This window comes from Elgaria multicarinata, chromosome 3 (genome assembly GCF_023053635.1).
Source record: "Elgaria multicarinata webbii isolate HBS135686 ecotype San Diego chromosome 3, rElgMul1.1.pri, whole genome shotgun sequence".
NCBI lineage: Eukaryota > Metazoa > Chordata > Lepidosauria > Squamata > Anguidae > Elgaria > Elgaria multicarinata.
Window position 1 is genome coordinate 148,906,973 of NC_086173.1, and position 27,411 is coordinate 148,934,383.

The 27,411-nt window shown below is 47.6% G+C and overlaps 1 protein-coding gene and 1 long non-coding RNA gene across 6 annotated transcripts; one reads left to right on the forward strand and one right to left on the reverse strand.

Moving 5' to 3' along the window:
• Positions 1-315: 315 nt before the first annotated feature.
• CCHCR1 (coiled-coil alpha-helical rod protein 1) lies at positions 316-26,437 on the forward strand. 4 transcript variants are annotated; one of them, XM_063122292.1, is made up of 18 exons: positions 316-395; positions 2,211-2,297; positions 2,872-3,076; positions 5,165-5,675; positions 6,397-6,539; positions 6,792-6,912; positions 7,046-7,156; positions 8,997-9,146; positions 10,494-10,604; positions 10,887-10,993; positions 13,115-13,227; positions 15,520-15,598; positions 17,039-17,169; positions 17,840-18,049; positions 18,988-19,089; positions 19,825-19,976; positions 20,059-20,170; positions 26,253-26,437. In XM_063122292.1, the coding sequence occupies exons 2-18, from the start codon at positions 2,228-2,230 to the stop codon at positions 26,351-26,353; spliced, it is 2,529 nt and encodes an 842-aa protein (XP_062978362.1). In that variant the 5' UTR covers positions 316-395; positions 2,211-2,227; the 3' UTR covers positions 26,354-26,437. The 4 variants fall into 4 exon arrangements, with proteins under 4 accessions (XP_062978362.1, XP_062978366.1, XP_062978364.1 ...); XM_063122296.1 differs by having other exon boundaries at positions 5,165-5,624; XM_063122294.1 differs by having other exon boundaries at positions 329-380.
• LOC134395993 (uncharacterized) lies at positions 20,545-23,931 on the reverse strand. 2 transcript variants are annotated; one of them, XR_010025241.1, is made up of 3 exons: positions 23,755-23,931; positions 23,227-23,334; positions 20,545-20,580 (listed from the first exon to the last, which is right to left on the reverse strand). It is a non-coding gene; the product is annotated as an uncharacterized LOC134395993 (long non-coding RNA). The 2 variants fall into 2 exon arrangements; XR_010025240.1 differs by lacking the exon at positions 20,545-20,580 and adding an exon at positions 22,950-23,142.
• Positions 26,438-27,411: the final 974 nt, after the last annotated feature.

Here is a 27,411-nt window from a genome sequence, read left to right on the forward strand (position 1 = left end):
GTGGCAACAGCAGCAAGAGGAAGAGCGCTAAAGCATCGTGCGGCCTCCTCTGGCCGGTGACCAACTCCTACAGCTCTGCCCCAAGCTGCCTCCCAACATTGGTTTAAGCGCAACGGTCAGCCAGTCTTCCACAACAGCCCTGTCACTTAATTATGGAGGCGTCTGATTGGGTGGTTGAAGGGGCGTGGTCGATCCACTTCCCCTTCAGCTTTCTTTTGTGGTCCCGCCCATCTCGCGCTGTCTATCTGTGCCTCCTTTCCCTTCTGATTGGTGAAGCGCTCGCGGGTAGGCGTGGCTACAGCACTCGCTTCCTCAGGAGCCCCGACTGCTTTCCGATGCCTGGCAAAATCGCGCCGCGCGCATGAGCGGTTTGGACTCCTGTCGGTTGATGGAACGTTAGTGACCGTTGGTCGAGCTTCGGGGATGGGGGCGCTGTGGGGGGGGGGCGAATTAGCGCGAGGCGGGTCCTGGGAGTTAACCAATGAGAAGAAACCGGGATCTCGGGAGCAGCTAATCAGGGGAAATGGGGTTCCTGCAGACAGCCGATAAAAAGAAAGCGAGGGGAGCAATGGATGATAACGAAGCCGATGTCAGTGGGGCGGGGGTTGTTTATAAAGGTTGCCAACTTTCTTGCCTGGCAGGGCTCCTGTGCCTTTAAGAATTGTGACAAGCAGAGGTTGGCCCAAAGGAGGTGTTTCCCCCCTTTCCCATGTTGTTAGAAGTTCAGAAGTTTCACCTGCTCACGTCCCTCGTGCCAGGCAGCTGTGAAATGCACAGGAGCCCTACCAGGGGAAAAAGATGACCACCCTAGGCTAGGCAGAGGGGCATTAGGGATGCCATTTTTCTCTCATGAAAGAGCAGGTGGTTCTGGAGTACAAAGTAGGGTGACCATATGAAAAGGAGGACAGGGCTCCTGTATCTTTAACAGTAGTACAGAAAAGAATTTCAGCAGGTGTCATTTGTATATATGGAGAACCTGGTGAAATTCCCTCTTCATCACACCAGTTAAAGCTGCAGGAGCTATACTAGAGTGGCCAGATTTAAAAGAGGGCAGGGCACCTGTAGCTTTAACTGCTGTGGTGAAGAGGAAATTTCACCAGGTTCCCCTTATATACAAATGATATCTGCTGAAATTTACTTTTCAATACGACTGTTAAAGATACAGGAGCCCTGTCCTCCTTTTCATATGGTCACCCTAGTACAAAGGATTAGCCAGGACTCACCAGTGAACGGAAGGCTAGATCAATGCAGGACTAGAAAATTAAGGGGTAAGCAGTGACGGGGAGGGTCAACCAATATTGAGAATTTCCACAACTCTGCCTTAGAAGGCTAAGAATTTCATTGCATCTCCTAGGACTTGCCTATGTGGCAGTCAGAGAGATCTAATGATGCATTTGGCTTCCTGGCTTTTGCCTCTTTCGTTAAACACAAGTGTTCTGGTGGACAACCTGCAGAGAGTGAACAGGTCCTGTGTTGATGATAATAGGCTGGAAATAGGTTCTAAACTCCTGCAGGCCCCGGCCAAGTCAGACTGCTCCATCCCCATCAGGACTCAGCTGGGACTAAAGACCTGCCAGCCCCAACCAAGAGGTGCCAGGGAATCCCCAGCTGATCTCTGATTGGACATAACGATGGGATTCCCCATTGTGCCCTCTGATGGAGGATGAGCTGCACAAAGGGGAATCCCTTTGGTATCTTAGATTGGAGATAGCATGGGGATTCCTCTCTCCCCAGGAGTAGGACTTCCCTGGGTGCCAGTGTGAGCTGGATTAGGCCGGAGGCCGGAGCTTGCCCTCCCCTGTACTAAAGAGTGGCCACGTTGACTACATAAAGCAATCAAAAGCGGTGTGTATCATCGTAGAGTATTTTTTATTTATTTCTCAGATGTCTTTTATATACTGACTCGCCACTTTCGTATGTTGCTGTATTATTACTCTTAAAACGGGGTGCCCAATTTGTGGCCCTCCAGATGTTGGTCTGCAAATCCCCATTGGTGATGCTGGCTAAGGCTGATGGGAGATGCAGTCCAACAACATCTGGAGGACCACAAGCTGCCCACCCCTGCAGTGGAACCTCAGAGAGCCATTATTCTAATCCTCTTTTATTATTCTATGGAATGTTGTGGATCTGCTGTTTTAGAACAAGGGAAGGGGATGCAAATCTGAATTCATCCAGTAGATATAAATAAACATTTTCTATGTATTTTGAAGGATTGTGACTTGGAACCATGGACAGAAGGAAAGATGCAGACAAGCAGCTGGACCCTCCTGCTGCGTTCAGAGCTCCAAGGCCAACAGGTAAAAAGGAGAGAGCAAACGTACTACCTCACTCCCATATACACTGACATTAATATTATTTTCTGTTTATTTGCAGAGCTGAGGGTATGTGTTTCAGAAATAGCATAACTACAGTTATCTAAGCCCTGGTAGCTTTTCGATTGGACTAATAGTGTAACGATGAGGGTACCTTTGAAGATTTCTCATAAACTGCAGTTAGTACAAATGCATCTGCTAGGTTACTGACTAAGGACCAGGACATACCTTGTCAGTTCTTAATCTAGCCTTCCCCAACCTGGTGCCCTCCAACGGTGTTGGAGTATAACTCTCATCATGCTGGCTGGGAATGGCATGGTCCATTTTAGCATAAGGAAAGCTTGCCAGTTTTTCAGCTGTTCTCTGAAGCCTCTAAGAGCAGCTTGATCTGCAAAATATTGTCAAGAGATAATATGTCCAATGAAAAGCTTCACCTGTAGATTTCTGCTGCTGTTAAATGCACAAGATCAAGCCAAGGCATCCTTCTTCTGGTCACTTGGCAATCCTAGTGTAAGGTGATGACGTCTTCAGGACTGTTCAGTTGTTGTGTCTTCCCTAGAACCAAGGAGATTGATCCCGCCTTCACATTTCAAGAGCCGGTCAACACCTCCTCTACCAGTGCCTACAGCAGTACCCTGGAGTGCCACAACTCTCCCTAACTGGGAGGCAGCTGAACTCAAGCGAGAAAACCAGCAATTGAAGGATGAACTCTATAGATTGGCCACAAAGGGAGATCAGTCAGAAGAAACTGGAAGCAGACCCAGGTGAATGGTCCTGTAATTCATTCATTTTTTTCTTAGCCGTTTAGCCCTGCATAGTCAGAGGTGTAGAGAGATTTTTTTAAAAACTTGAATAATGCACTACGCTATAAGAGCCATGCTAACACAGACCAATTGATCAATCTAGTTTAACATTCTGTTCACACAGTGGCCAACCAACTGCCTGTGGGAAGCCCACAAGTAGGACATGAAGACAATAGCACCCTCCCTGTGATGTTCCCCAACAAATGGTGTACATTGCCGTACTGCCTCTGATAGTAGTGGTAACATATAGCAGTCATGACTAGTAGCCATTTAGGAAAAGGAAAGGAACCTCTTGTGCAAGCACTGAGTCATTACTGACTCTTGGAGGGACGCCAGCTTTCGCTAACGTTTTCTTGGCAGGCCTTATAGCGGGGTGGTTTGCCGTTGCCTTCCCCAGCCATTATTACCTTTATTATTATTATTATTGTTATTAATTATTTATATAGCACCATCAATGTACATGGTGCTTTCCCCCAGCTAACTGGGTACTCATTTTACCGACCTCGGGAGGATGGAAGGCTGAGTCGACCTGAGCCGGCTGCCTGAAACCAGCTTCCGCTGGGATCGAACTCAGGCCGTGGGGAGAGTTTCAGCTGCAGAAACTGCTGCTTTACCGCTCTGCACCACACGCCATTTATCCTCCAGGAATTTGTCCAAACCGCTTTTAAAGCCATCCAAATTTCATTTCATGTCATTTATTACATTTCTATACCGCCTAATATCCAAGTCCTTCTGGGAGATTTACTAAGATTAAAAACTGTAAAAATACGATATTGTAACATAATATAAATCCCATTTACAAACAAATATACACACACATATAAATAATTTTAACAATCAAAATTAAGAAATCCCAGGACCCATTAAAAACCATAAATTGACAGCCATCTGGCAGGGATGCTTTAAGGTGGATTCCTGCATTGAGTAGGGTGTTGGAATCAGTGGCCTTATAGGCCCCTTCCAACTCTACTGTTCTATGATTCTATAAAATGCCTGACATTAGGGGAACGTTTTAGACTGGCACCAAAAAAGTGACAACTGGTAGCCATCACAGCATCTTGTGGTAGCAAATTTCATAATTTAACTTTGCACTGTAGGGAAGTACTTCCTTGTATCTGCCTGGAGCCTCCCACCATTCAGCTTCATGGGATGACCCCCTGGTTCTAGTATTATGAGAGAGGGAGGCAAACTTCTCCCTGTCTCTGTTGGGAATCTCAACGTAGCAGAGTTTAGAAAAACTTTGTTCAAAGAAATACTCACACCAGAGTCTCACTTCAGTACAAAACTTTACTGAGGTATAAAACAGCGTTTTCCAGTACATTCAGTTTCTTCATACACAACACAGCATATCACGACACGTACCTCTCCGAGTTCAGACATGATTAAAATTACAATTCTTTCTATACATTTTCATATCTACATGACTTGTGCAATTGTCCAGTTATTCAATTAGCTGAATCTTCACTTCTTATCTGTGACCTTTCCAGATTCTTCATGAGTCACCAGCACCTGTCATGGCTTTATGCCAAGGCCAAGTCCACCAGGGCTGTAACTAATCTGTGGATAAATTTTGGACCTCAACAGTCTCCCCATACCTTGAGCCTGTAGCGCTCAGTTGAAGAACTGAGAGTGCAATGAGAACTCAGAACAGCTCCCCTTAAGCATGTTGTACTCTTGCGTTGCACTTTGACTGTATCTCTATGGTGCTCTTCCCTATTTGCCTGGGGATGACTCTGCATCAGGGTTGAGGAATGTACGGCCCTCAAGATGTTACTGGACTGCAACTCCTATCGTTCCTCTCCATTGGCTGTGCTGGCTTGGGCTGATGGGAGTTGCAGTTCAACACTACCACTCATTCCGCACACCTGCGATAGATAGTGGACGTTAATCTGTGACCTGCCCACTGATGGCTTTCCTTGGTCGATGTGCCTCTTAGAGGGGAAACACGCTGGAGTCCACTGCCTGGACTCTGTAATGAAGAGGTCCAAGAACGGTATCCTCTGGAGATGGGAGGACCTTTTGACACCTTTCTCTCCCCTTCCCTCCCAGGTCCCTGGATCGAGAAGCGGAGCCCTCAAATGCGCGTCACACGCTCGTCGTGTCTCAACAGGCAGAGATCATCTCCCACCAGCTGCACGAGATCCAGCGACTGGAGGCCGAGCTTGCTGCCCTGCGGGTTGCCTCCGTCCAGCAGAAGGCAGCAGCGGCCGTTCGGGAGAATGCCCTCTCCTGCCTCCAAGGAGAACTGACAGAGCTCCAAAGTCAGAGCCTGGCCGAGGTTGCCGCCTTGAAAACAGAGCTGGAAGGGGTCAGGAGGAGCAGCAAAGTGGAAACGGAGGCTCTGAGGGAAGAGCTGGAGGAGCTGAGGAGTCGGAGTCGGTTGGAAGCCGATTCTCTGAGGGAGCAGCTAGAGGAGACCAAGGCAAGGCACGGGCAAGAAATGGGACTGGCCCGGGGAGAGCTGCAGGGGGTGCTCGAAGAGGCAGACGCTGAGCGGAAGAGGCAGGAGGTGAGGGGTCAGGAGAGCCGATGGGTGGCCCTCAAAGAGCACCAGACAGAGGTAAGTGCTGGAAGAGGAGTGTGGCGCCACCAGCCTCTGTGGCGTCTGTTTAAACCTCTCCTTCGCTGCCACCCCCTATTCTTTATCCTTTAAAAGAACGAGGGAACAAGAAACCTTTTAATCATTTATTTGCGTGTGAGTGTGTATTGTCCAACTGGAGTAACGCATAAGACTGAGCCGATGGGGTTGGAATAACAAAATAAGGCTGTACTTTATTCCTTAAAAGACACTTTTAAGTTTGTTTTGAGTTGCACACATAAGGGAATAATAACTACCTCCAAATCCTATAACCCCACTTTCCTAATCCTATCCTGATGCAAGCCTCTACTAAAACCCAACTCACTCCAACCCTCAGTAACTCCTAACTCTCTAACTAACTGCCAAACTGTCTCTCACTCCCCCTTTCTCTCTCTCTCTCTTTAAAATCAACCAACCAATCAGACAACACCATTCACACTGCTCACCATTCTAACTCCCCCTTCCCACTTACTTACCGTTTCCTGAGAAGAATTAGCCACATCAAATCCAACAACAAATATAAACAATAATGCAAAATACCATTTTGTCACAAGGAGCATTCTGGGAGACAAGATTATTTAGAAGAGCTGCAGAAAGAAAAAGACCCCATGGCAGACCCCTGGCTAGGGGAGCAATGCAATTCATTGTGCTATACAAAAAGAAGTGTGGGCCAAGACTCCAGCCCGTCCCTGTCTTCCCACAGTTATCTAGGATCTCTGAAGTCCACCAGGCTGAAGTGACCTCCCTGAAGCAACAGCTGTGTGCGCTCCAAGGAGATTTGGAAGCTCAGCATAAGGAGGCTGTCGAATTAAGAGAGAAGAATGATGCTCTCCAGAACCAGCTCAGGTATGATTTGTTCCTCCAGGCTCCTTTCTTGAATCCCCCCTCCCCCAAGAACAGATAGGGCAGCCTTCCTCAACCTGGGGCACTCCAGATGTGTTGGACTGCATTTCCCAGAATGCCACAGCCAGCAGAGCTGGCTGGGGCATTCTGGGAGTTGTAGTCCAACACATCTGGAGCGCCCCAGGTTGAGGAAGGCTGAGATAGGGCTTCTCTCCAGGCTTTGCTGAAGGCAAACTTCTGGTTTCTCTCCTCCAGCGTGGCTGAGGCAGAGCTGGCTTCCCAGAATGCTTTGGTGCTGCAGCTGAAGACCTATGTTGGGGAGCAGACATCAAGGCAGCCCAGCTCTGAGCAGGAGCATCTGATAAGTAGAGTTCAGGTGAGACTTGGAAAGAAAAGGATGCACACACTCAAACAGCTGGGCTCTTTTCCTTTTGCATGGATTTATGGGTATGCAGTAGTTTCCCACCTTCCCTCCAGTGCATAGCAAGTCCGTTTCCCTCCTGTTTCAGCAACTGGAAGATGAGAAGGATGCCTTGAAAATCACTGCTGAGTTTCTGCAGGTTCGTCTCACTTCCCTCAGTGATATCCTGACCCTACAGGAGACAGAGCTCAGCAAGAAGGTAATTTCCTTTGAGCAAGCTAGGGGGTGCTGTTTCCCGAGGATAAAAATTAGTGGGACCAGTAAGGCTACTATTGCTAGGGATTTCTGAGGTATCCATCTGGAGGTTGGGGGTGAAATGAAGCTCACTGGATTTTGATTAGCACGAGCCCCCGAACTTTGGCTCGCTTCCTCGCAACCTGGCCAGATTTGATTTTCCAGTTTGTTTGTTTGTTTTCAAATAGAAATTTGTGCAAATTGTGGCCAGAATCTGTGCAAATTAAGCCCTTACGGCTGAAATTTACGCCAATTGCACCTGCAATTTGTGTAAATTTCTATTTACGGAAATAAAATCCGAGCCAAAAAACGTTCTGGAGAACCCCCTGGCTCAGCCCGTCAATGCAAGCTAAGCCAGCCAGGCAGTGGGAATCCATTGGGCCCGAAAAGGGCCCGATTTTCAAACTACGGACATCCCTATCTGTTAGTTTCTAAGAACAGATGAACAAGAACAGATTATTACAAACTAATGAAGGTATCTTCTTTGTTGGACTTTTTTTTCTGTTGAGGCTTGCATTCCCTTAGGGGTAATCTGTCAGGGACCAGAGCCAGTGATGGGCAAGGCTGGGGTCATAAAAGTTAATTTGAAAAGCTAACAACTTTTGGTGTAAGTTTATGCCTTCCTTGCTTCCTTCCTTCCTTCTCTCTCTTTCTCCATGGGAGTTTTGAGGGGTTCTGAAGCATCCCATGCTTCATATGAATGTCAAATAGCTGTTTTGACCCATAGACACGAGCCATGTGGCTACCTGCCTCCAGGTTTCTCTTTCTCCAGTTCTTGCAGTGTCCACTTGAAGATCTCTCTTTTGCTCTCTCTCACCCTCTTTTGGCCTTGGGGTACGGAGGGGAGGAGGGATATTAAATGGAAGGTGGGTGCCCAATGCCCATGCAAGTTTGGAAGCCGGACCACGGAGTGCAGTCGCTAGAGTGGCATAGCATACTTTGGAAAGACGCTCTAGCTGATGCGCTCTCTAGTTAGGCCTCCAAGCTCACACCTGCCTGCTTGCCTCCCAGTGTGTCTCTCGTTCTCCTCACAGTAGCGGCTGGATTACTGCAGGCCAGGGAAGCTAAGAGAGCATGAACAAGAAATAGATCAATGCTATTTGGAGGTCTGTCCCTTACAATCACTGGATCATTAAAAGAAGTACCTTTTTTCTTTTCTTTTTTTGCATTTCCTCTGTTTGGGGAATCGGAACAGAAAATGGCTCTTTGGTTATGTTTACGCTCTCAACTAAAACTGATTTAAAATCCTTTTAACCACTGTAGCTCCCTGTAAACTTTGAAAAATGTTGTTCTCTGACAGAGCTACAATTCCAAGGGGTTCCATGGGGTAAAGTGATTACAATTCAATATTTTAATCCTGCACTTAGACTCGGGCCTAGCTTGCACAAAGAGCAAATGAGGTGGTAAACCTGCATCTTGACTGTGCCATTTCAGACTGCAGAGGAGGGCTTGCATGAGGCGAATGCCCTCCACCCCTGCACACAAATCTCTCACTAAGAAAACTAAGATGCTGGGGAGAAATGTTCTAGCCCAGCTTTCTCCTTGATGTGCTAGTTTTCCATGTGCGGGGATATTTTTCCCTTGGGGGAATATTCTATCTTCTGAGCCCTCACCTGCGATCTGAAGCAATATGGCCCAGACACAGGTTTATCTCTTGATCTGTTATTTCTGAGAACTAAACCTCAGTCTTTTCCATCTCTCACAAGTTGCACGTTTGCTCCTCCTTGTATCTCCAGTAACTTCCAGAGGAACTGCAAGGAGTAAGTGATGCTGAGTGCCTAGGTTTCATATTTTAATCTTCTCAGGTGCAACTCTGGGACCCTCTTCAGCCTGAGTCATTGCAGAAACATCAGGGCCTGCTGACCCGGTGGCGGGAGAAAGTCTTTTCTCTGCTGGTGCAGCTGAAATCTCAGGAGATTAGCCACAGGGATGCCTCTAAACTGCTAGAAAGGAAGGTATGTGCTTATATAGAGATAAAAGCTGAAAGCTGAAACTCCTGGGTTTTCTGAAAATGGAGTTCCTTAATCCCACAGGGCTTTATGGATTCTTTGTTTAGTTTGATTTGATTTATTAGGTGTAGATGGCTGCCCATCAAAACATATCCTCTGGGTGGCTTACAGGTGTTTTCCCAAGAGAACCAGGGGTGTCTATCCCAGGTAGAGCCTAAGGATTGTGATCCAGGACTCCTGGGTTCTGCAGAGGGGAATTACAGAAAGGGTATCTGGATTCTCTTGGAATAGAATGGGGGGCGATGTGTGGTGGGGAAGACTCTCTGTGAAAGGATGTAATTCAGGGGCGGGAATCTAATCATCTATATGTTTTTGGATTACAGTTCCCAGCAGCCCCCGCCAGCATGGCCAATAGTCCATAATGATGGAAGTTGTAGTCAAACTCTAGCTAGGTGGAAAGACGAAAGCACTGTCTCCATGGGAAGGATGTGGGGCCCATGGGTCAATGCAAGGATGAAACTGGAAATATACACAGATTAGAGTTGGTGTAGAGGTTGAGCTGTGAATCAAGAAGTTCCCAGTTGAAATCTTTTCTCTGTCACGACTTTGCTAGGCGGTCTTGGCAAGTTGCTCTCTCTCTCTCTTTCTCAGCCCCGCCCCACCCCGTTCTGAAATATGAAAGATAATAATACTGACTTCCCTTACAGGGTGGTTATAAGGATTACATGCCGATAATTTTATTTATTTGTTTATTTATTACATTTCTATACCGCCCAATAGATGAAGCTGTCTGGGCGGTTCACAAAAATTCAAACCTCAAAATACAGCATAAAATACAATATAAAATATAATGGCTTAAAACTGCAGTACAAAAATGCAATCACAGTAAAAACAAACAAAAAAACTAGCAGCAGTTGCATAGATTCAAAATGCAATAGCAGATTTAAAACAGCACAGCTAAAAACTGGAATGCTAAAAATGCCTGGGAACATAAAAAGGTCTTCAGCTGGCGCTGGAAAGAGCACAACATAGCTGCCATTCTATAAGTAGGGTGCCACGGCAGAAAAGGCCCTTTTCCTGATCGCCACCTGCTTCACTTCTTTTGACAGGAGCTCCCAGAGAAGGGCACTTGAAGATGACCTTAGGGTCCAGAAAGGGAGGAGACAATCCTTCAGGCAACCTGGACCCAAGCCGTTTTGAGCTTTGAATGTTAATACCAGCACTTTGAATTAGGCCCGGAAAGGGACTGGTAGCCAGTGTAGCTAGAAAAGTATTGCCTGTGAAGCACTTTGAACAATTGAGAGTGCTATACAAAAGTTCACCAGCGTTATGTCGGGCTTTATCTGCCTGTAGGTAAAAGACCTAGAAGAAGAAGTGGACTCTAGAGAACAGAAGGTGGCGCTTTTGTTCCACAGCCTAGAGGACAAGACTGCGGAAGTGAATGTGGAACGAGTGAGAAACAAGGTGATCTGTTCTTGTACACCCCAGACCTAGAATCTCTTCAGGGAGATGGAATAAACCTACTGAGGTTGTCTGCCTTGGATGGAGAGTGTCACTCCCGGTCCAAATGGAGGCTAGGTTGAGGAGGGCTCCATCTTTTACTCCCGACCTAGTTTCTGCAACAGGATAAAAAGCCTTTCTCTTACATGATTCTTGATTCTGAAGTGGTGAGTTCATTGGAACGGGCTTTTGGGCCCAGCCTGTTCAGGAAGTGGCATTCACTCGGAGTTTTCTTCTCCCTTCCAGACTCTGCAGGCCGAGGCATTGCGCTCAAACGAGCAAGCACAGAATCTGCGACAGAGGGCCGAGGCTGGGGAAAATGCCCTTCGAGGACTGTGGGATTTTGTCAGCAGGTAATGGGGAGCGACAAGGCAAGAATGGAGGGCTGGCCTCCAGTTCTGCACAAAGCTTTGCTTCACTTCATCATTTCATCGCTGTCATTGCCTCTTCCTGAACAACCTTCCCATCTCTTTGGGTCAAATCTCTTTTTTTCCCTTTTTCCCAAGGATAACTTTTTCCTCAATGACCTTGTTCAGACGACATGTTTAGACAGTGGTTAAGCATTTTGAGTTAAACTTTATGGCTTAGTGTGTGTGTTTTGTGAATCATGACTTAGTGTGTCATGTGAACCATTCCTAACCATGGTGACTACATCATCATCATCATCATATATAATTATTTCTTACCCGCCTCTCCCTTTGGATTGAGGCAGGGAACAACATTAGTACAAATCAAATACATAAAATTAATTAAAAGAGCATATAAAACCAATACAATATCAAAATAACAAGACATCTTAAAATTATTGGTTTAAAATTCATCTGGGTAGTCCTGCCGGAATAGGCTAGTTTTTTATAGTTGTCTTAAACTTGGAGAGTTAAGTTGACAAATCTCCTCCGGCAGGCCGTTCTAGTCTGGGGGCGACAGAAGAAAAGGTCCTCTGGTTAACAGTTGTCAGCCTAATTTTGGCTGACTGAAGTAAGTTCTCCCCAGAGGACCTGAGTGTGAAGGTCGGATTGTATGAAGGAAGTTGATCCCGCAGATAACCTGGACCCAAACCATATAGGGCTTTAAAGGTAATGACCAACACTTTGTACTTCGCCTGGAAACTAATTGGCAGCCAGTGGAGTGATTTTAATGTTGGGGTAATATGCTCACCCCAGATGTACCGGTATCCAACCTGGCTGCCATATTTTGAACTAATTGAAATTTCCAAACTAGGTACATAACCGTGGTTTGAGCACGCTCACTGACGATTTGCTGCAAAAGGGTTAGTGGCCTAACATCGCTTAGCGTGTTGTCTGAACAGGCCCAATGTCTCTTTCATGAACCACCCCATCTCACTGTCTCCTGGACTGGCACCAAACTCTTTCCTACACCATTTTACTGCTTGTTGACAGGTCTGTCCCTGTCCCTTCTCACCTATCTCTTCTTTGTCCCTCTGGGCAGAATTGCTGTAACGTCTGTATTATGTTCAGGGCCCCTGACGCTGGAGCTGTTCAATCAGAGGTTCAGAATTTCAGGCCTGGGGGCCAAATCCAGTCCTCCTGGTGTCCCATTCTGGCCCTCTGGGACTCCCCAGAAGGCCATGCTCCCTTCCCGCACCCAGCAGATACCAAGCATCGGATCCATAGCTTCACCTAAGGCAAAGAGCTTTTCTAAACAAGCAATTTATTGCACGCTCTATTGGCCACTCATGGAGGTTTGCAGGTGCTTTACACATCAACATCCAGGATGTCTCCTGCACTTTCCCCGGGGAAACTTGCTTTTTAAAACAACAACAGATAATGTAGTGTGATCTGGGATATTGCAGGATCTCTCAGCCACTAGATGGCGGAGTCCCATTAAACATAATGGGGCATTTCCGAGAAGGGAAGTTTTCAATTCAAAATCACATGGTCATGTGTAAAGGAGTGTGTCGTGATCGTGGGAATACTGCGAGGATGAAAGCCTCGGTTAGACTGGGATTTTTCCTGTGTGTAGAGAGACGCTCTATACAAATAAATATAATAATAATAACAATAACAATAATAATAATAATAATGGGTATTTTGGCTCTACCCATTTTGCCTTCTCCCCTGCCCACCAGTGCAATATGGCCCACAAGAGTTTCTCCAAAATGGAATTCATCCCTCAGGATGAAAGGGATTCAACACCCACTGAGTTAGATTGATCAACTAAAAAGTCCTTCCCAATTAATCGCACAACACGTTAGCAAAGCTTGATTTTAAATATAAGTTCCTATTTTAAAAAAAGGCAACCTTGCAGATTGCCTCTTCTAAGGTGCTGTCTTTGCGGAATGTAGTACGGGTGCTGAGACGGCCCTGGGGCCTTACGTTTGACACCTCTGTGACTTACGGAAATCTTCGTGCTCACTAGTTTTACAAAGCCCGGCTCTAGGTTGACTCTTACCTAGACATGTTTGCTCCTCGTGGTATAGTCCTTATTGAGACCCTGTGTCTTCTGTTCCGCAGGCTAAGAGAGCAGCTGGTAGAACAGGAAGAAGCATGGAAGGCAGCCGTGTCACGCCTGGGGGGACTGGGAAACCGAGTCGCTTTTGCAGCCAAGAGGGTCGACACCATCCAAGGTAAGTGTGCAAACCCTTTAGGCAATATGGGCATAAAGCAATCTCCCCCACTTCACACGAACCTTGATATTTTTATATTTTTTTTATTTTTATTTTATTTATTTAAGGATTTTTATGCCGCCATTCAGCCAAAAAAGGCTCTCACGGCGGCTTACAAAAGTATTTCTTGACATATATGGCCTATGTCATCCCAAGCCAGGCCCAGTTACTCTTATTTGTGTACTGAAGGTAAGTTGCCTATACATTGCACCCCCTTTGTGCTGTTTTTAAGCACATTTTTGCTCTCCTGGTTTAATGAAGAGTGTAGCGCCCAGGGTAGACAGTCTATACGTCTTTCATGGGTTATTTTTTAAAAATGTGTGCGGAGTTTTATAAGCACAAAACAAATGCTCATTTAGTCAGGGACAATTTCATTTATACTTTATTTATCGAATAAGATAATGTGTTTCACAGTGAGTAAAACACGTTCCTTTGCGTGCTAGCTGTTGCTCAATTGATGTAATGTTCCCTCCCAACATACCAGACATTCTTCGCATTATTCCTAGACAAACCCATCTCCTCTCCCTTCCCTCTCTTTTTCCCTCTGATGGCATATCTACATCCCCAGATTAACAATTCTATCCTGTGCTGTGCATATTTAAGTAGAAGTCAGTCCCACTAAGTTCGGTGGGGCTTATTTTCAAGTAACTTTGCATAGGATTCCACCCCCGAGCCCATTTTTTTTCATATGGGCTGCCATGGCTGTCTGAATTTTAGCCCACCATTGTAATCCTGCGCACACTTTTGAGTACGCCTCATTGAACTTCGTGGTGGGACTCTCTTCCCAGAATAAACGCACACGCAAGGCTGTTAAACTAGGCTGTTAAAAGTCATTCCCTCTATCCAGTAATTTGTAATTCTATGAGCAACGGTAGTAGGGTGACCATATGGAAAGGAGGACAGGGCTCCTGCAACTTTAACAGTTGTGTAGAAAAGGGAATTTCACCAGGTGCTGCATGCAGAAATTCCCTTTTCTATACCACTGTGAAAGATACAGGAGCCCTGTCCTCCTTTCCATATGGTCACTCTTAAACAGTAGGGACTTTTGAGTAGAGGTCTTGGCAGCTTTGCCAAGTTGCAATTTTATTTATTTATTTATTTATTTATTTATTTATTTATTTATTTGCTGGCTATGTATCCTGCTTTTCAGACAATTATTGTCTTCCAACATGGCTCACGTCAGTCAGGCCCCGCTCTCCAGTTTAGAAAGTAAAAAGACAAGGCACACAAAGGAAGGGCAGTGGGAGGAGAAGGGAGATCCATGTTTCAAGGCCAGAACAAGGTGGTGAGCTGTAAGCGGACATTTAAATGCAGCCAGACCTTCTCTTGCTGGTGTTCTTGCTTCAATGGCAGATGGTGGCTATTTGGCTGATGGACAGGGCTGAGCATTTGTTCTCTTTCCTTCTGGGAACCGGGCAAAGCGAGCTTCCCCAGTTCCCAGAATCCTTTGGGGAATGCCGTGATAGCTATACTGGTATAAAAGAGATACACGTTTGTAGTGTTCCATCAATCTCCCTTGTTTAGCCTCTCTTCAGCATCTCGCCCACCTGTCCTGCTCCTCCTATCACTTCTAGCAGGGTTCATTGCCAAAGAATGCAAAACTTTTTTTTTTTTTAAAAAAAAGTGGGATTCAGCACGAAGCATGCCTGAATCCTTTGCCAAAAACCCACCCCAGAATTATTTACATACCTTAATCCACGTACTTGTTTTGAGCACTTTTACTTCGGCTCTCCACTGCAGAGCATGAACTTACCTCTGTACTGGCACTCAAGGATTCAGGGCAGGGCACTTTTTTTCAGTCAAGGGCTGCATTCCCTTGGGGTAATTTTGGTGAGTGAGGCTGAAACCGGTTGGAGGGGTGAGCCCAAATGAGGTCAGTCACCTCTTCCTTTTCTGCCTCCCCCCCCCCTTTAAGGACAAGAAACTTGGTGTGCTATGTTGTTGTTTTTAATTAAAAGTTCAGATTTTTGGAATTCTGTACAAGCTTTGGGTTCTGCATTAAGTGTTGTTCTGCACTCTGTGGCATGACCATAATCATGCAGGCACCTGAGTTAAGACAACATGTTTCTACCAACACACAGAGAGAGAGTGTGTGTGTATGGCTGAGCAGTTTCCAGTTGGTAGAATATGTGTATAAGCAGCCACCTTCTAAAGTGAGTTTCTTCTTGCCTAGGTAGAATCTTTTATTGTGTGTTTTTTTTAAAGGAGACTTACATTCCTTTCAGTAGACAACTGAACCTTTTTATCTTCTAGGTCTGGTGTGCCAGAAAGTAGCACTAGCTAAACTTCAGCAAGTGGAGAAACCTAGCACTGTGAGATCAGACCAGGAGAAGTAAGTTCAAAACTCTAATCTGGGAACAGGCTGAAAGGTAGGACGGTTGAGGAATTGTTAATTACTTATTTTTCCTCCTTAAAGGACAGAATGGTTTGCAAAGTTCTGCCAATTGCTCTTTACAACAAAGCTGGGAGGTACAGATGACTGATTCCTGCTTTACATGCAGGAATTGAGACTAGAAGATGGGACATTGTCCATGGCCATCCACTGACTCAATGGGCTGGTTCGCATGATCACTGCAACTCAGCATGGCTTATTTAAGCCATGGTGGGTTGCTGTGCTTGCCAGCAGCTGTTTTGAATATTCAACCCCCAATTGGGGGTGGACGGGGTTGTTTGCCATGGTTTGTCTTGTCATCCAAACCCAAGTGACATGGATTGTTGTATGGGGGGAAAAACCTCCAAAACCCTACAACAGGCCATGGGTATTGGAGGGTTGGTCCCTACCTCCAACAAGCCATGCCAACCAGGTTCGGAAGCAGCTGGGGCTTGAATAGGCAATCTGGTGCTCATGGGTGCTGTACCTAATTGTGGCTTAAATAAGCTACAGTGGGCTATGATGATTGTGCGAACCAGGTCAGAGGCTGAAGTGACATTTGAGCTCCAGTCAAAATTCAACACTTGATCCTTTGGATAGCTCTGCTTCCAGTTAGGGCTCCCCTTACAGTGGATTCCAGCATGCAGTGGGTTACGTAAGAGAGAGAGAAAGCTGGGTTCTTGTACAAAGGCATTGTAGGATAGAGCTGGAAGCCAAGGTGTGAGTACGGTCCAGTCAACAGATGCATTCTTCTTTACCTGGTCCTAAAGTGTTGGACTAGGAGTCAGGAGATCCGGGTTCTAGTCCTCACTCAGCTATGGAAACTCACTGGGTGACTTTGGGCCAGTCACAGCCTCTCAGCCCGACCTACCTGACAGGGTTGTTGTTGTGAGGATAAAAATGGAGAAGAAGATTATGTGCACCACCTTGGGCTCCTTGGAGGAAAAAAGGGATATAATAATAAATAAATGTTGCAAAGACACAAGCACAATATGTACAGCAGAGATGTGGCAAACTCCATCATGCGGGTTTAGTCCAGCCACATCTGGCCCACCGAACCTCCTTTGGTTCCTCCATGAAGTAAGGGAGCGGGCACTCAGCCGGCACTGTGAAAAATCCCCCCATGGGGACGACACGCATCATGCAAAGCCAGGGCCTCAGCTGGTTCTAGAAAGAGCAGCTGCTCCATCCAGCGTCAACGAAGTCCTTTTCTCCATGCCTCTGTCTGCCCAGAGAAAGGCAAAATGGGCTGTGGGGAGGGGAGTGTGATGACACCCAGCCTGTGGGAGGCCTGGTGGGGGAGAGTTTGCCTTCCCCCCCCTCCCCACCATCATTCCAGTTCTGCACCGTTTACAGGGTTACTGCTGGACTTCAGACCTCTCTGGCCGCTTCTCCCCACAGGATTCAGCCATCTTACGAAGACCTGCAAGCTGAGTTGCAGATGCTGCACGAAGAACGGGACCACCTCTCAGCGGAGCTTAAACGCGGGGCTCAATTCATAGAGAAGAAGGTGGCTGACGCGAGAGAAAGAGGTGACCGACTTTGGGCCTAGTTCTCACCGAGGCAGCGAAGCGGTTTCTGCGTCACTTTAGAATGTAGGTTGTGGCATGGGTGAATGAATTCTCCTCCATATGATACAAAATTCCCTGCACACAGAAAGCTAGCAAGCTGAGGAAGACCGGTTTTTAGCCTTTTCTGCCTGACATGCTTGTTTTCTATGCGCAGGGAATTTCGTGTGGCATGGAGGAGAATTAATTCATGTTTAATCCATGTTTAGTCTGAAATAGTACAGGCCAGGCACAGCAAGGCTCCACTCTCTCACTGATGACACGCAAAGTTTGGCGTGGGGCACAGCTTCTTCATCGTGGTCTCTGTGCATCACACATATGGGCTCTGCGCCTGCGCGGAGCACGAATCGGAACTTCTAAAGCTGAGTAGTTTTGGCGGGAACCCCTCCCCCACCGTCCACTACGCATGTCCACGGGTTCCCGCCTATTCCCTCAGTTCTCTTCAGCCGCCTTCTAGCAAGGACATTCGTTAACCGACTTCTTCTGATACGTCTCATGTTAGACAAATTTACCTCAGCTGAGCCTTCTTTTTCTGTCCATAGTTCACACCTCTGGGGAGCTGACTGGGGAGGAGGGGGGGGTATTGGTTTGCTGTGTGCTGCCCTATGTATTGACTGTCCCCTCTCCCACACAGCGGAGTCAGACCTCAAGGAAATGAGGGAGGCCTTGCAGAGCCTGCAGGAGGCCCTCGGAGTGAAGGCAGCGGCAGAGCAGGCCCTGAGACAACAGCAGGAGGCTGCGGAGAGGCAGCTGGAGGCCGCATCCAGTGAGCTGCGGAGGAGTGAGGAGGCTGCAGAGACTTTGAGGCAGGAGCTGGGGCAGTTAAGAGAGGAGTATGACAGAGGTATGGCAGGGCATGCGCAGATACCCTTTCTGGCGAAAGAACGATGAGCTTTAGGGGCGAGGCATGAGCATCGGTTCTAGCTTTTTAGTTTTTTCCTGTACGGCTACCAGAAAAACAACAACGAAACTGCTGGACCCCAGTTACAACACACAGACACATACATAGGGATAGTCTGTATACCTAGGAAGTGAATATGAGTTGGAGTGACGTAGACACTGGCCTGGTTCAGGCAGCATGCTAAACCATGCTGCTTAACCACAAAACGGTTAAGGGAATGCATAATTCCCGGGTCATTGTACCACTGACACCTTGTGCATACAAGGTATCGGATTCCATGCCTGTAGATGAGCCTCATTGGTTTCTAGGGACAAGGTTCTTGCTTCTGGTCTGAAAGATTGCTGGTTTGAATATTGGATCGGTTCCTCCTTTCCTTGAAGTGTGGTAAGACGGAAAACCAGGACCTTACAAAAACTTTATTTTCTTGGCCTAACAAGGAAAGTTTGGGTTGCAGAGCCAGAAGGACCTAGTTTAAACCAGTCATCACCTGAGACTCAAAATATTCTTTTTATCAATTTGAAGTCCCTCTTGTGGCCAGCTTCTTTCTTTTCCCGCTTTCTGCCTTCAAAATTGGTTAGGTAAATTCTTCTTGTTGCCAGTTGATCATTGGATTTGATGACCTTTTTGATTTACATTACCAAGGATATAAATTGTCTTGACCCATTAACGTATTAATTCTGCTATATTGCTGCCACTAGCTCTTTTCTCCCAGGATCGTTTAGCACAGCAGAAGCGGGCAAGCAGTTCCCAAGCTGAACAATCCCAGCTGTTGTAACCTTCCCTCATAGGGGAGATGCTCCAGCCCCTTCATCATTTTAATTGCCCTTCTCTGCACTTTTTCCAGCTTGCCTTTAGCCATGGCTAATAACCTTTCTTCATAGCCCTGCAGGAGAAGGTAACCGAAGTTGAAACGCAGCTGCGCAAGGATCTGTCAGAAATGGAAAAAAGGCTCAACGAAGCACGCAGGGAGCACACCAAGGCAGGTGAGCAGCACAACGCCTGGGAAGCCCAAGATATTTTGGTGACGGGTAGAAAAATCCAAAAAGTGCCTTTTTCCCAGTGTGTTGCTCAAGCTCTGGTACCTGCTTCACTCTAAGGAGTCAGCACGGAGGACTGCAACTCAGTGGTAGAGCATAAACTTTTATGTAGAAGATCTCGGGTTCAGCCTCTTGTATTTCAATGTGAAAAAGACGCCCAGCAGCAGGTCTGGGCAAGGCCCGGCCTGACATCTGGGAGTCGCTGCCAGTCATCAAAACAGAGGAAGCTGCCTTATTGGATCAGACCATTGGTCCATATGGCTCTACTGGTTTTAATTTGTTAATGATTTAATACGTTTTTAGCTGTGTGTATTATTTATGTTTACATTGTTCTGATTTTATCTGTACGCCGCCCTGAGATCCCAGTGATATAGGGCGGGATACAAATGTTTAAAAATATTGTCAGTTATTAGCTGGCAGCAGTTCTCCAGGGTTCCAGGCAGGATTCCTTCTGAGCTCTACCTGGGGATGCCAGGGATTGAACCTGGAACTTTCTACATGCGAAGCTGGTTTTCTACCACTGTGCCACAGCCTTACCCAACGCAGTTTGACCCGTACCATCACAGTAGACCGTACGGATCAACCTGGGCCTCAGCCTTCTTCACTCCTAGCTCTGCCTCCTGCCCACCACTTTTGTGCACGTTTTCCGGTGCTCTCTCATCCTGACATGTGTCTCTGCAGTGGTTGCCCTACGCCAGGCCGAGCGACAGGCAGCGAGAGACAAAGCTCGCAGCGAGGAGCTGGCCAAGATGCAAGAATCTGCAACACAGCAAGAAATTGAACGCCTTGAAGGACATCTGCGGGAGCTTGAGAGGGACAAGAACCTGCTGATGGTATGTACGCGGAGCGAGTGGGGCGGCTGTCTCATTGTTGACCCTTGCGTGCATCAAGCTTTGTCTCTCCTTCCTTGCACAGGCCACCTTGAGGCAGGAAGGGCTCATGGCCCAGCATCGGCAGAATCGATTGGCAGTGGTCCGGTGCCCAACCGAGTCTGCTGGGAAGACGGAGACTAAGCCTCCCACTAAAGGTATAGAATCCTCCTCCCAGAATCCCTTGCTACTCCCATACAACCTACACTTGGCAGGGGAGCCGTCTCCCTGCCCACACCTCCTTGCCATTCTTACTATTTCCTCTTATGCTAGCATTCTGGTTCTTCTTCATGGTCTCTATGCATCACACATATGGGCTTTGCGCCTGCGCAGAGACCAGACCGGAACCTACTATAGCTGAGTGGAACGTTTTTGGCGGGAACCCCTCCCCCCATGCTACCGCGCATGTCCATGGGGTTCCCGCCCTTACCTCAGTTCTTCGTCGTCCGCCATCGTGCATAGACCATAGAACCAACCTCTTAGCGTTTGTGTCTTAAAAATCTCTCTTTTACTCTAATTCTTTCTCTTCTTTTCTCGCTTCGGCGTTTTTTCTTCTCCTTTATCTATCCTATATAGAAAAAAAAAAAAAAAAAATAATAGTTTTTGTAGTTTAGATTTTCCTCAGCGACTTCGTCGCTTGAGGCCTGTATGGCACTAAAAGCACCGTTTAGAAAGTGCGTAAAGTGCGGGGCTAAGCTCCCTCCATCGGACGGACACTCCCTTTGCATATTGTGCTTAGGTGAAGGGCACGTTGTCGAGACCTGCCATCATTGTATGGCCTTTACAAAACAGACCAGGAAACATCGAGCAGACCGACTCCGCTCGGTTCTTTGGGAGAAGGCTCTCAAGGCCGCTGAGGCCCCGACAATGGAGAAGACTGCGGCTCATAAGTCCGTGACTCATAAGACGGCACTTACTAAGACCGCACCGGTCAAATCATCAGACCAAAGCACTGAAGTGCAGACCAGAGCTCATAGGGCTGAGATACCCCTCACGCCTGGTCGGTCATTCTTGAGTTCAAAGGCTAAAAAGGACTCTAAAAAAGCCAGAACTCCAATTCCTTCTTCTGAGACTGAGAAGAAGAAGAAAAAGAAGAGAAAGAGGGATGCGGAGAGAACCTCCTTAGCATCGCCTCCTCCAGTAGAGCCGGTCAGGAGTCAATCTACTCCTCCCGCTGCTCCCACTGCCTCGGTATCGAAACTGCCCTTGGTATCTGCCGCCTCGATGTCGAGACCACCCTCGGTATCGAGACCACATTCGTTACCAGCGGTACCGACTCGTCCGCCTAGCCTCTCAGAAGGCGAACTGAGGGATTCGATGTCGGCAGCGTCTTCTCACCAGCCCCCTCGACCGCGAGAACTTCCATTGTTGCCATCTCCAAGGCTAACACCACGCCGTGATTGGGAGGCAACCTCTCACTACTCTGAACCTCAGGCGAGGGGTGACGAATACCAATGGGAGGGATACCGCCCCCAAAGGTATTTTCAGGAACAACAGTATCCGCGGGAGGATTACTATGCTCTTCCCCCGCCTACAACTAGGGTGTGTCGCTTTCCTTTGCCTCCATCACCAGCGCCTCAAAGATCATCGGTATCGACGCCTCGACAACAACCGTCGGCGTCGACTGTGGCGATTCCTGCGGTATCGACGGATGATTTACATTTAGTCACCGTATCATCACCCGAGGAACATTATCCTTCGGACTCGGAATCGGGTGTGTCGGCCGCTCCTTCTTTTCCGTCACCGGAGGATGAGGTCCAAGATAGAGACCCTTCCTCCCCATCAGACGACATGGTTAGGTTCTCGGACCATATTTTGCGAATGTCTAGAGCATTGGGGATAGAGACCCAGGAAGCTAATGAGGCTGTGGTAGATCGTATCTACGATGTGTTCCAGACTACCACGAACCAGAGGATAGCGATCCCTCTCCCTCACGCGCTAAAGCAGGCAGCGCAGTTGACTTGGAAGACACCGACGTCGACGCAGGCAACATCAAAACGCCTAGAGACTCTGTATAAAGTGCAGGAAGAGGGTGCACAATTTTTAGTTCAGCACCCTAAACCGAACTCAATAGTGGTTGAGTCAGCACAGGGCCAGTCCCAGAAAGCACATTCTGCTCCAGTGGATAGAGAGGGGAGAAAGCTAGACATGACGGGCAGAAGAGTCTATTCGTCATCCTCCTTGGGCATCAGGGCATCAGCCTATGAAGCAACTATGGCCCGTTATCAACTTTTTCTTTGGGAGAAGATTGGTAATCTGTGTGATCACCTCCCAGAGGATAAAAGAGAGGTGGCAAGAGTTCTTCAAAATGAAGCAACGGGTATAGCACGGCAGCAGTTGTCCACCGCTCGACACCAGGTGGACTGCCACTCAAAATCGATGATGGGGGCCATATCGTTAAGAAGGCATGCCTGGCTTAGATCCTCAAATCTAACCAACGAGACTAAGGCCAGGATAGAAAATATGCCGTTTGATGGAGAAGGTCTATTTAACAGCAAGACCGATGACACGCTGGACTCCATCTATAAAGCTCGGACGACTGCTAAAAAGATGGGGTTTACTTTTCCCTCGCAACCTCAATACCGTTCTAGAAAATGGAGACCTCCGATGCAGCAGCAACAGCATCGGCCCCAATACCAGCCGCAACCTCGGCAGCAACAACAACAGCTGCAGAGGAAGAGGCCTTACCAGGGCAGATACCAACATGACAAGAGGCAACCCGACTTCAGCAAGAAACAGCGGGTTTGACTCCTTAGATCCAGATCCACTCCCTTTTGCGAACCGCTTAGCACCCCAGTACCATCAATGGGAGTCAATTACAACAGACTCCTGGGTGCTCACTATCATCAACTCGGGCTATGCCATCGAGCTCGATGCCCTCCCTCCTTTTTCCGGCGTGAAAGTAACGACTCCATCCCCTCCTCTGCTGCTCGAGGTACAGACCTTACTATCGAAGGGAGCCATCTCTCCCGTACCTGCAGAGGAACTCAATCAGGGATTTTTCTCTCGTTACTTCACGGTCCCGAAGAAAGATGGAGGTCTTCGACCGATCATGGACTTAAGACAACTGAACAAGTTCATCACCCCGAGGAAGTTCCGTATGACAACGGTTACTTCAATTCTGCAGCTTCTACAGAAAGGAGTGTGGTTTGCAGTGGTGGATCTGAAGGATGCGTACTTCCACATTTCCATCAGGAAGTCGCATCAAGCTTACCTTCGGTTTTCGATCGGAGCGTCCCAGTACCAGTTCACCGTTCTTCCGTTCGGATTGGCCACGGCGCCGAGGGTCTTCACGAAGGTTATGGCGGTGGTATGCGCCCACCTAAGGCAGAAAGGCATTTACGTGTATCCGTACCTGGACGATTGGCTTCTCGTAGCGGACAGCAGCGAGGCGCTCCAGTCGGATATACTAACCACCCTCAACCTGTTGGACTCGTTGGGGCTGTGGGTCAACCACGAAAAGTCCATTTTGACTCCACAGCAGAGATTGGACTTCATAGGGGTAACTCTATCCTCTCGAGACGGGAGGGCATACTTACCGTCAACCAGGGCGAACACCTTACAGCAGTTAGCCATCGATACCGAGAGCCGCCGAAAGGTTTCGGCATGGACAATTCAGAGACTGTTAGGATTGATGGCAGCTACTACGGCAGTCATAAGATTTGCAAGACTCAGAATGAGGATATTGCAGGCCTGGTTTTTGAGGACTTTCGATCTCAGGCACAATGCTCGACGGACTTACCTTTCGATACCGAAGCAAGTGAGGGCATCTCTGAGATGGTGGTTCTCGATGTCGACTCTTCTCGAAGGCGTTCCATTCCAACAAGACGCGCCTTCGGTAACGATCACGACGGATGCATCTTTAGAAGGATGGGGAGCCCATTGCAGCTCTTTAACCTCTCAGGGTCGTTGGCCTCGATCACAGAGAGAACAGCACATCAATCACCTCGAACTCATGGCTGTAGAAAATGCAATAAGAGCATTTGCACAGTTGATCGAGGGCAAGAATGTCTTGATCGCGACGGACAATACTACCGTGGTGGCATACATCAACAGGCAGGGTGGAACAAGATCACACCCTCTGAACCGGTCTGCACTCAGGATACGGAACTGGTGCATAAAGAGAAGGACTTACCTGACGGCGATCCATGTAGCCGGCAAGGACAACGTTATTGCGGACTCCCTCAGCAGGTCCTTCCATGTCGACCACGAGTGGGAACTCGACGCCGAGGTGCGGGAAAGCCTTTTTCGGTACTGGGGCCACCCTGCTGTCGATGTCTTCGCTACCGAAGACAACACAGTTTGCGCCAAGTATTGCAGCAGGGCAGGAAGAGGAGATCAATCTTTAGGAGACGCTTTCACCAGGACTTGGAGAGGAAATCTCCTGTACATGTTTCCTCCCTTCCCACTATTGACAAGGGTGATAGCCAAGATCCAGATGGACAACTCCAATTGCATCCTCATCACTCCGTGGTGGCCTCGTCAGACGTGGTTCGCTCACGCCCTTCGGCTATCAAGAGGGGATTACATCAGGCTCCCGTCGACACCGAAGCTACTGTCTCGACACCAGGGCAGGGTTCGACACGCAGATCTGTCGACCCTCAAGATGACTGCATGGAGGATAACAACCACTCCTCCTCTGGAACTAGAACTTTGACTGTGGACCACATTATATTGGCAGCACTAAAGCCTTCCACAAGGAAAACTTATGCAGCAAAGTGGCAAAGATTTCGGAACTTTGCTTCAGGACAAGATCAAACACCAGAATCTTGCCACTTATCTTTCATCCTCAATTATTTATTGACACTATTCCAGCAGGGACTTAAGCTCGCATCTATCAGGGTTCACCTTGCTGCGATTACATCTTTTCATCAAGGTATAGATGGGTTTACACCTTTTACCCATCCAACAACAAAGAAATTTCTAAGAGGTCTGAAGAACACGATACCGACTGTGAAAAGTATCGTGCCGCCTTGGAGCCTGTCAGTTGTGCTGCAAGCACTGACACGCAAGCCCTTTGAGCCCATGGCGTCGACAGACCTTAGGCTTCTAACTTTAAAGACTGTCTTTTTAGTAGCCATCACATCGGCAAGACGTGCAAGTGAGCTCAAAGCTCTTAGGATAGATGTCCCGTACACTATCTTTCATAAGGATAAGGTTGTGCTACGCACAGACCCAGCCTTCCTGCCTAAGGTAGTGTCTACTTTTCATCTGTCCCAGCATATTACTTTACCTGCTTTCTTTCCTAATCCAACTACACCTCTTGAGTCTTCCTTGCATACTCTCGATGTAAGAAGGGCTCTTGCTTTTTACAAAGACAGAACAGAGACTTTAAGGAAAACAAAGCAATTGTTTATTTGTTATGGGGAGCCTTCTAAGGGACTCCCTGTCTCTTGCCAGCGGTTGTCACGCTGGATAGTGGAGACAATAGAATTGGCCTACTCTATTTCTAAATTAGAGTTAGTGAAACCTGTGACGGCTCATTCCACCAGAGCTGTTTCAACATCGGTGGCCTTCACCAGAGGTGTTCCCTTGGCAGACGTCTGTAGAGCCGCAACGTGGTCCACTCCATCCACGTTTGTCAAGCACTACAGTTTGGACACCCGTGCGAGGCAGGACTGCTCATTTGGGAGGACAGTGCTTTCAGAGATCTTCAGATGATGCACCAACCCACCTCCAAAGGTATGTCAGCTTGCTACTCACCCATATGTGTGATGCATAGAGACCACGAAGAAGAAATGCAGGTTGCTTACCTGTAACTGTAGTTCTTCGAGTGGTCATCTATGCATTCACACAACCCACCCACCATCCCCACTTGGTGGTGTGAGACTTATAAATGACACACTGTTTTTGTGGAATGTACTTTACTTTATTTACACTCATGTTTATGGGGGCACAATGTCGGACTCCTGTAAACTGAGGTAAGGGCGGGAACCCCATGGACATGCGCGGTAGCATGGGGGGAGGGGTTCCCGCCAAAAACGTTCCACTCAGCTATAGTAGGTTCCGGTCTGGTCTCTGCGCAGGCGCAAAGCCCATATGTGTGAATGCATAGATGACCACTCGAAGAACTACAGTTACAGGTAAGCAACCTGCATTTTCTTCCTTCCCAGATTCTTGTCTTGCCCTTCTCCTCCCCTCAGCAGGCTCCAGGCTGATAGTACCTCTTCTCCTTGTTGGCATCTTCCTGTGGTCCTTCTCACTGCATGTGCTTACCGTTTTCTCTCCCTCTTCCCACAGAGTCCCTTTTTTCTGTGCTGGATGACCTGCAGGTGCTAGGCGCTGCGATCTTAGGTGACGAGGAGGCAGACAAAGATGGAGACACCCATGCTGGCACCTAACCACAGTTTTTGAAGGAAAATCTACTTGGGGAAGCCAGGATGTGGGAGTGGATAGACTGATATTTGTAAATAAAAATTATTTAAATAGGCATGCAGGCATTTATTTGAAGTGTCCTTTTCTTCAAACCTCATTTAGGCTTTGATTTTCTTGGGGAGGCGATCATTAACTCTCACAGCTTGCTCTCTCTCTTTTCTGTTTTTGAGGGCGAGGGCAATCTTAGTTCAAAGCTTCTCTCTCAGAAATTGCGGACCTGCCTAGTAACACCATAAGGCAGCCTGACTTTAATCCCTTGCACGGCTTGTTAGCATTGTATCCGGTGTCTTCTGTCTCTCATATGGGAAGGTTGTGAAAGACCTCTGGCTACGCAATTGATCCAAGAGTTTTTCTCTGTTTACACAGAAGGCAGAAATTGCCTGCTTCTTGTGCTGAGGAGCACGTCTGAGGGAGTTTGAGAAGAGCAAGGAGTTGTTGATGCAAGCCAGCTACCGTTCATTAACTGAAGAGAACACATGCTGTTTATTTTTAAAGATATATACCTTAACTTTAAGTCTAAAAGATCAATAAATTATACAGTTCAGTTCAAAAGTATGTTGGTGGGGCAGTTAAGACAGGGAGGTAGCACATATCCATCAGGACTAGGAGCCATTGAGCAGCTGTCTAACTCTGGATTAGTGAGGTTTGGGGCCATTTTAACCTGATGAACAATTAGTTGACCCAATTCTCCTTACTGTACTGCCCAGAGAGTGAATCTACAAGCAAAGGCTCATGCTATTTCGCCGGGTTTTTGTGTGATCTGCCTTCTCTCTGCAGTACCGGTGTGTGTGTGTGTGCGCGCGCGCGTGCAAAGGCTTGTTGTGAAATGACAGATATCCTGGCAGTTTCTCATGATCAAAGCCACCAATGACATCTCTGCCCATGGCCTGTTTCCAGCCTCTTCTCCAAGCTAAGGATTTCTCCATGTTGTGGGCTGATCAAGGTGATCACACAGTCCTTGGATCAAACTTTGGGATGGAAAGTTGGCGTATCTTGAAAATGTTAATGAAAACACCCCCGTGCC

Excerpts from the sequence above, each read along its gene's own strand:
- CCHCR1 (XM_063122292.1), top strand. The coding sequence starts at position 2,228 with ATGGACAGAAGGAAAGATGCAGACAAGCAGCTGGACCCTCCTGCTGCG. Across the intron at positions 6,540-6,791 it reads GCTCTCCAGAACCAGCTCAG|CGTGGCTGAGGCAGAGCTGG; the intron begins GTATGATTTGTT and ends TCTCTCCTCCAG. Across the intron at positions 13,228-15,519 it reads GAGGGTCGACACCATCCAAG|GTCTGGTGTGCCAGAAAGTA; the intron begins GTAAGTGTGCAA and ends TTTATCTTCTAG.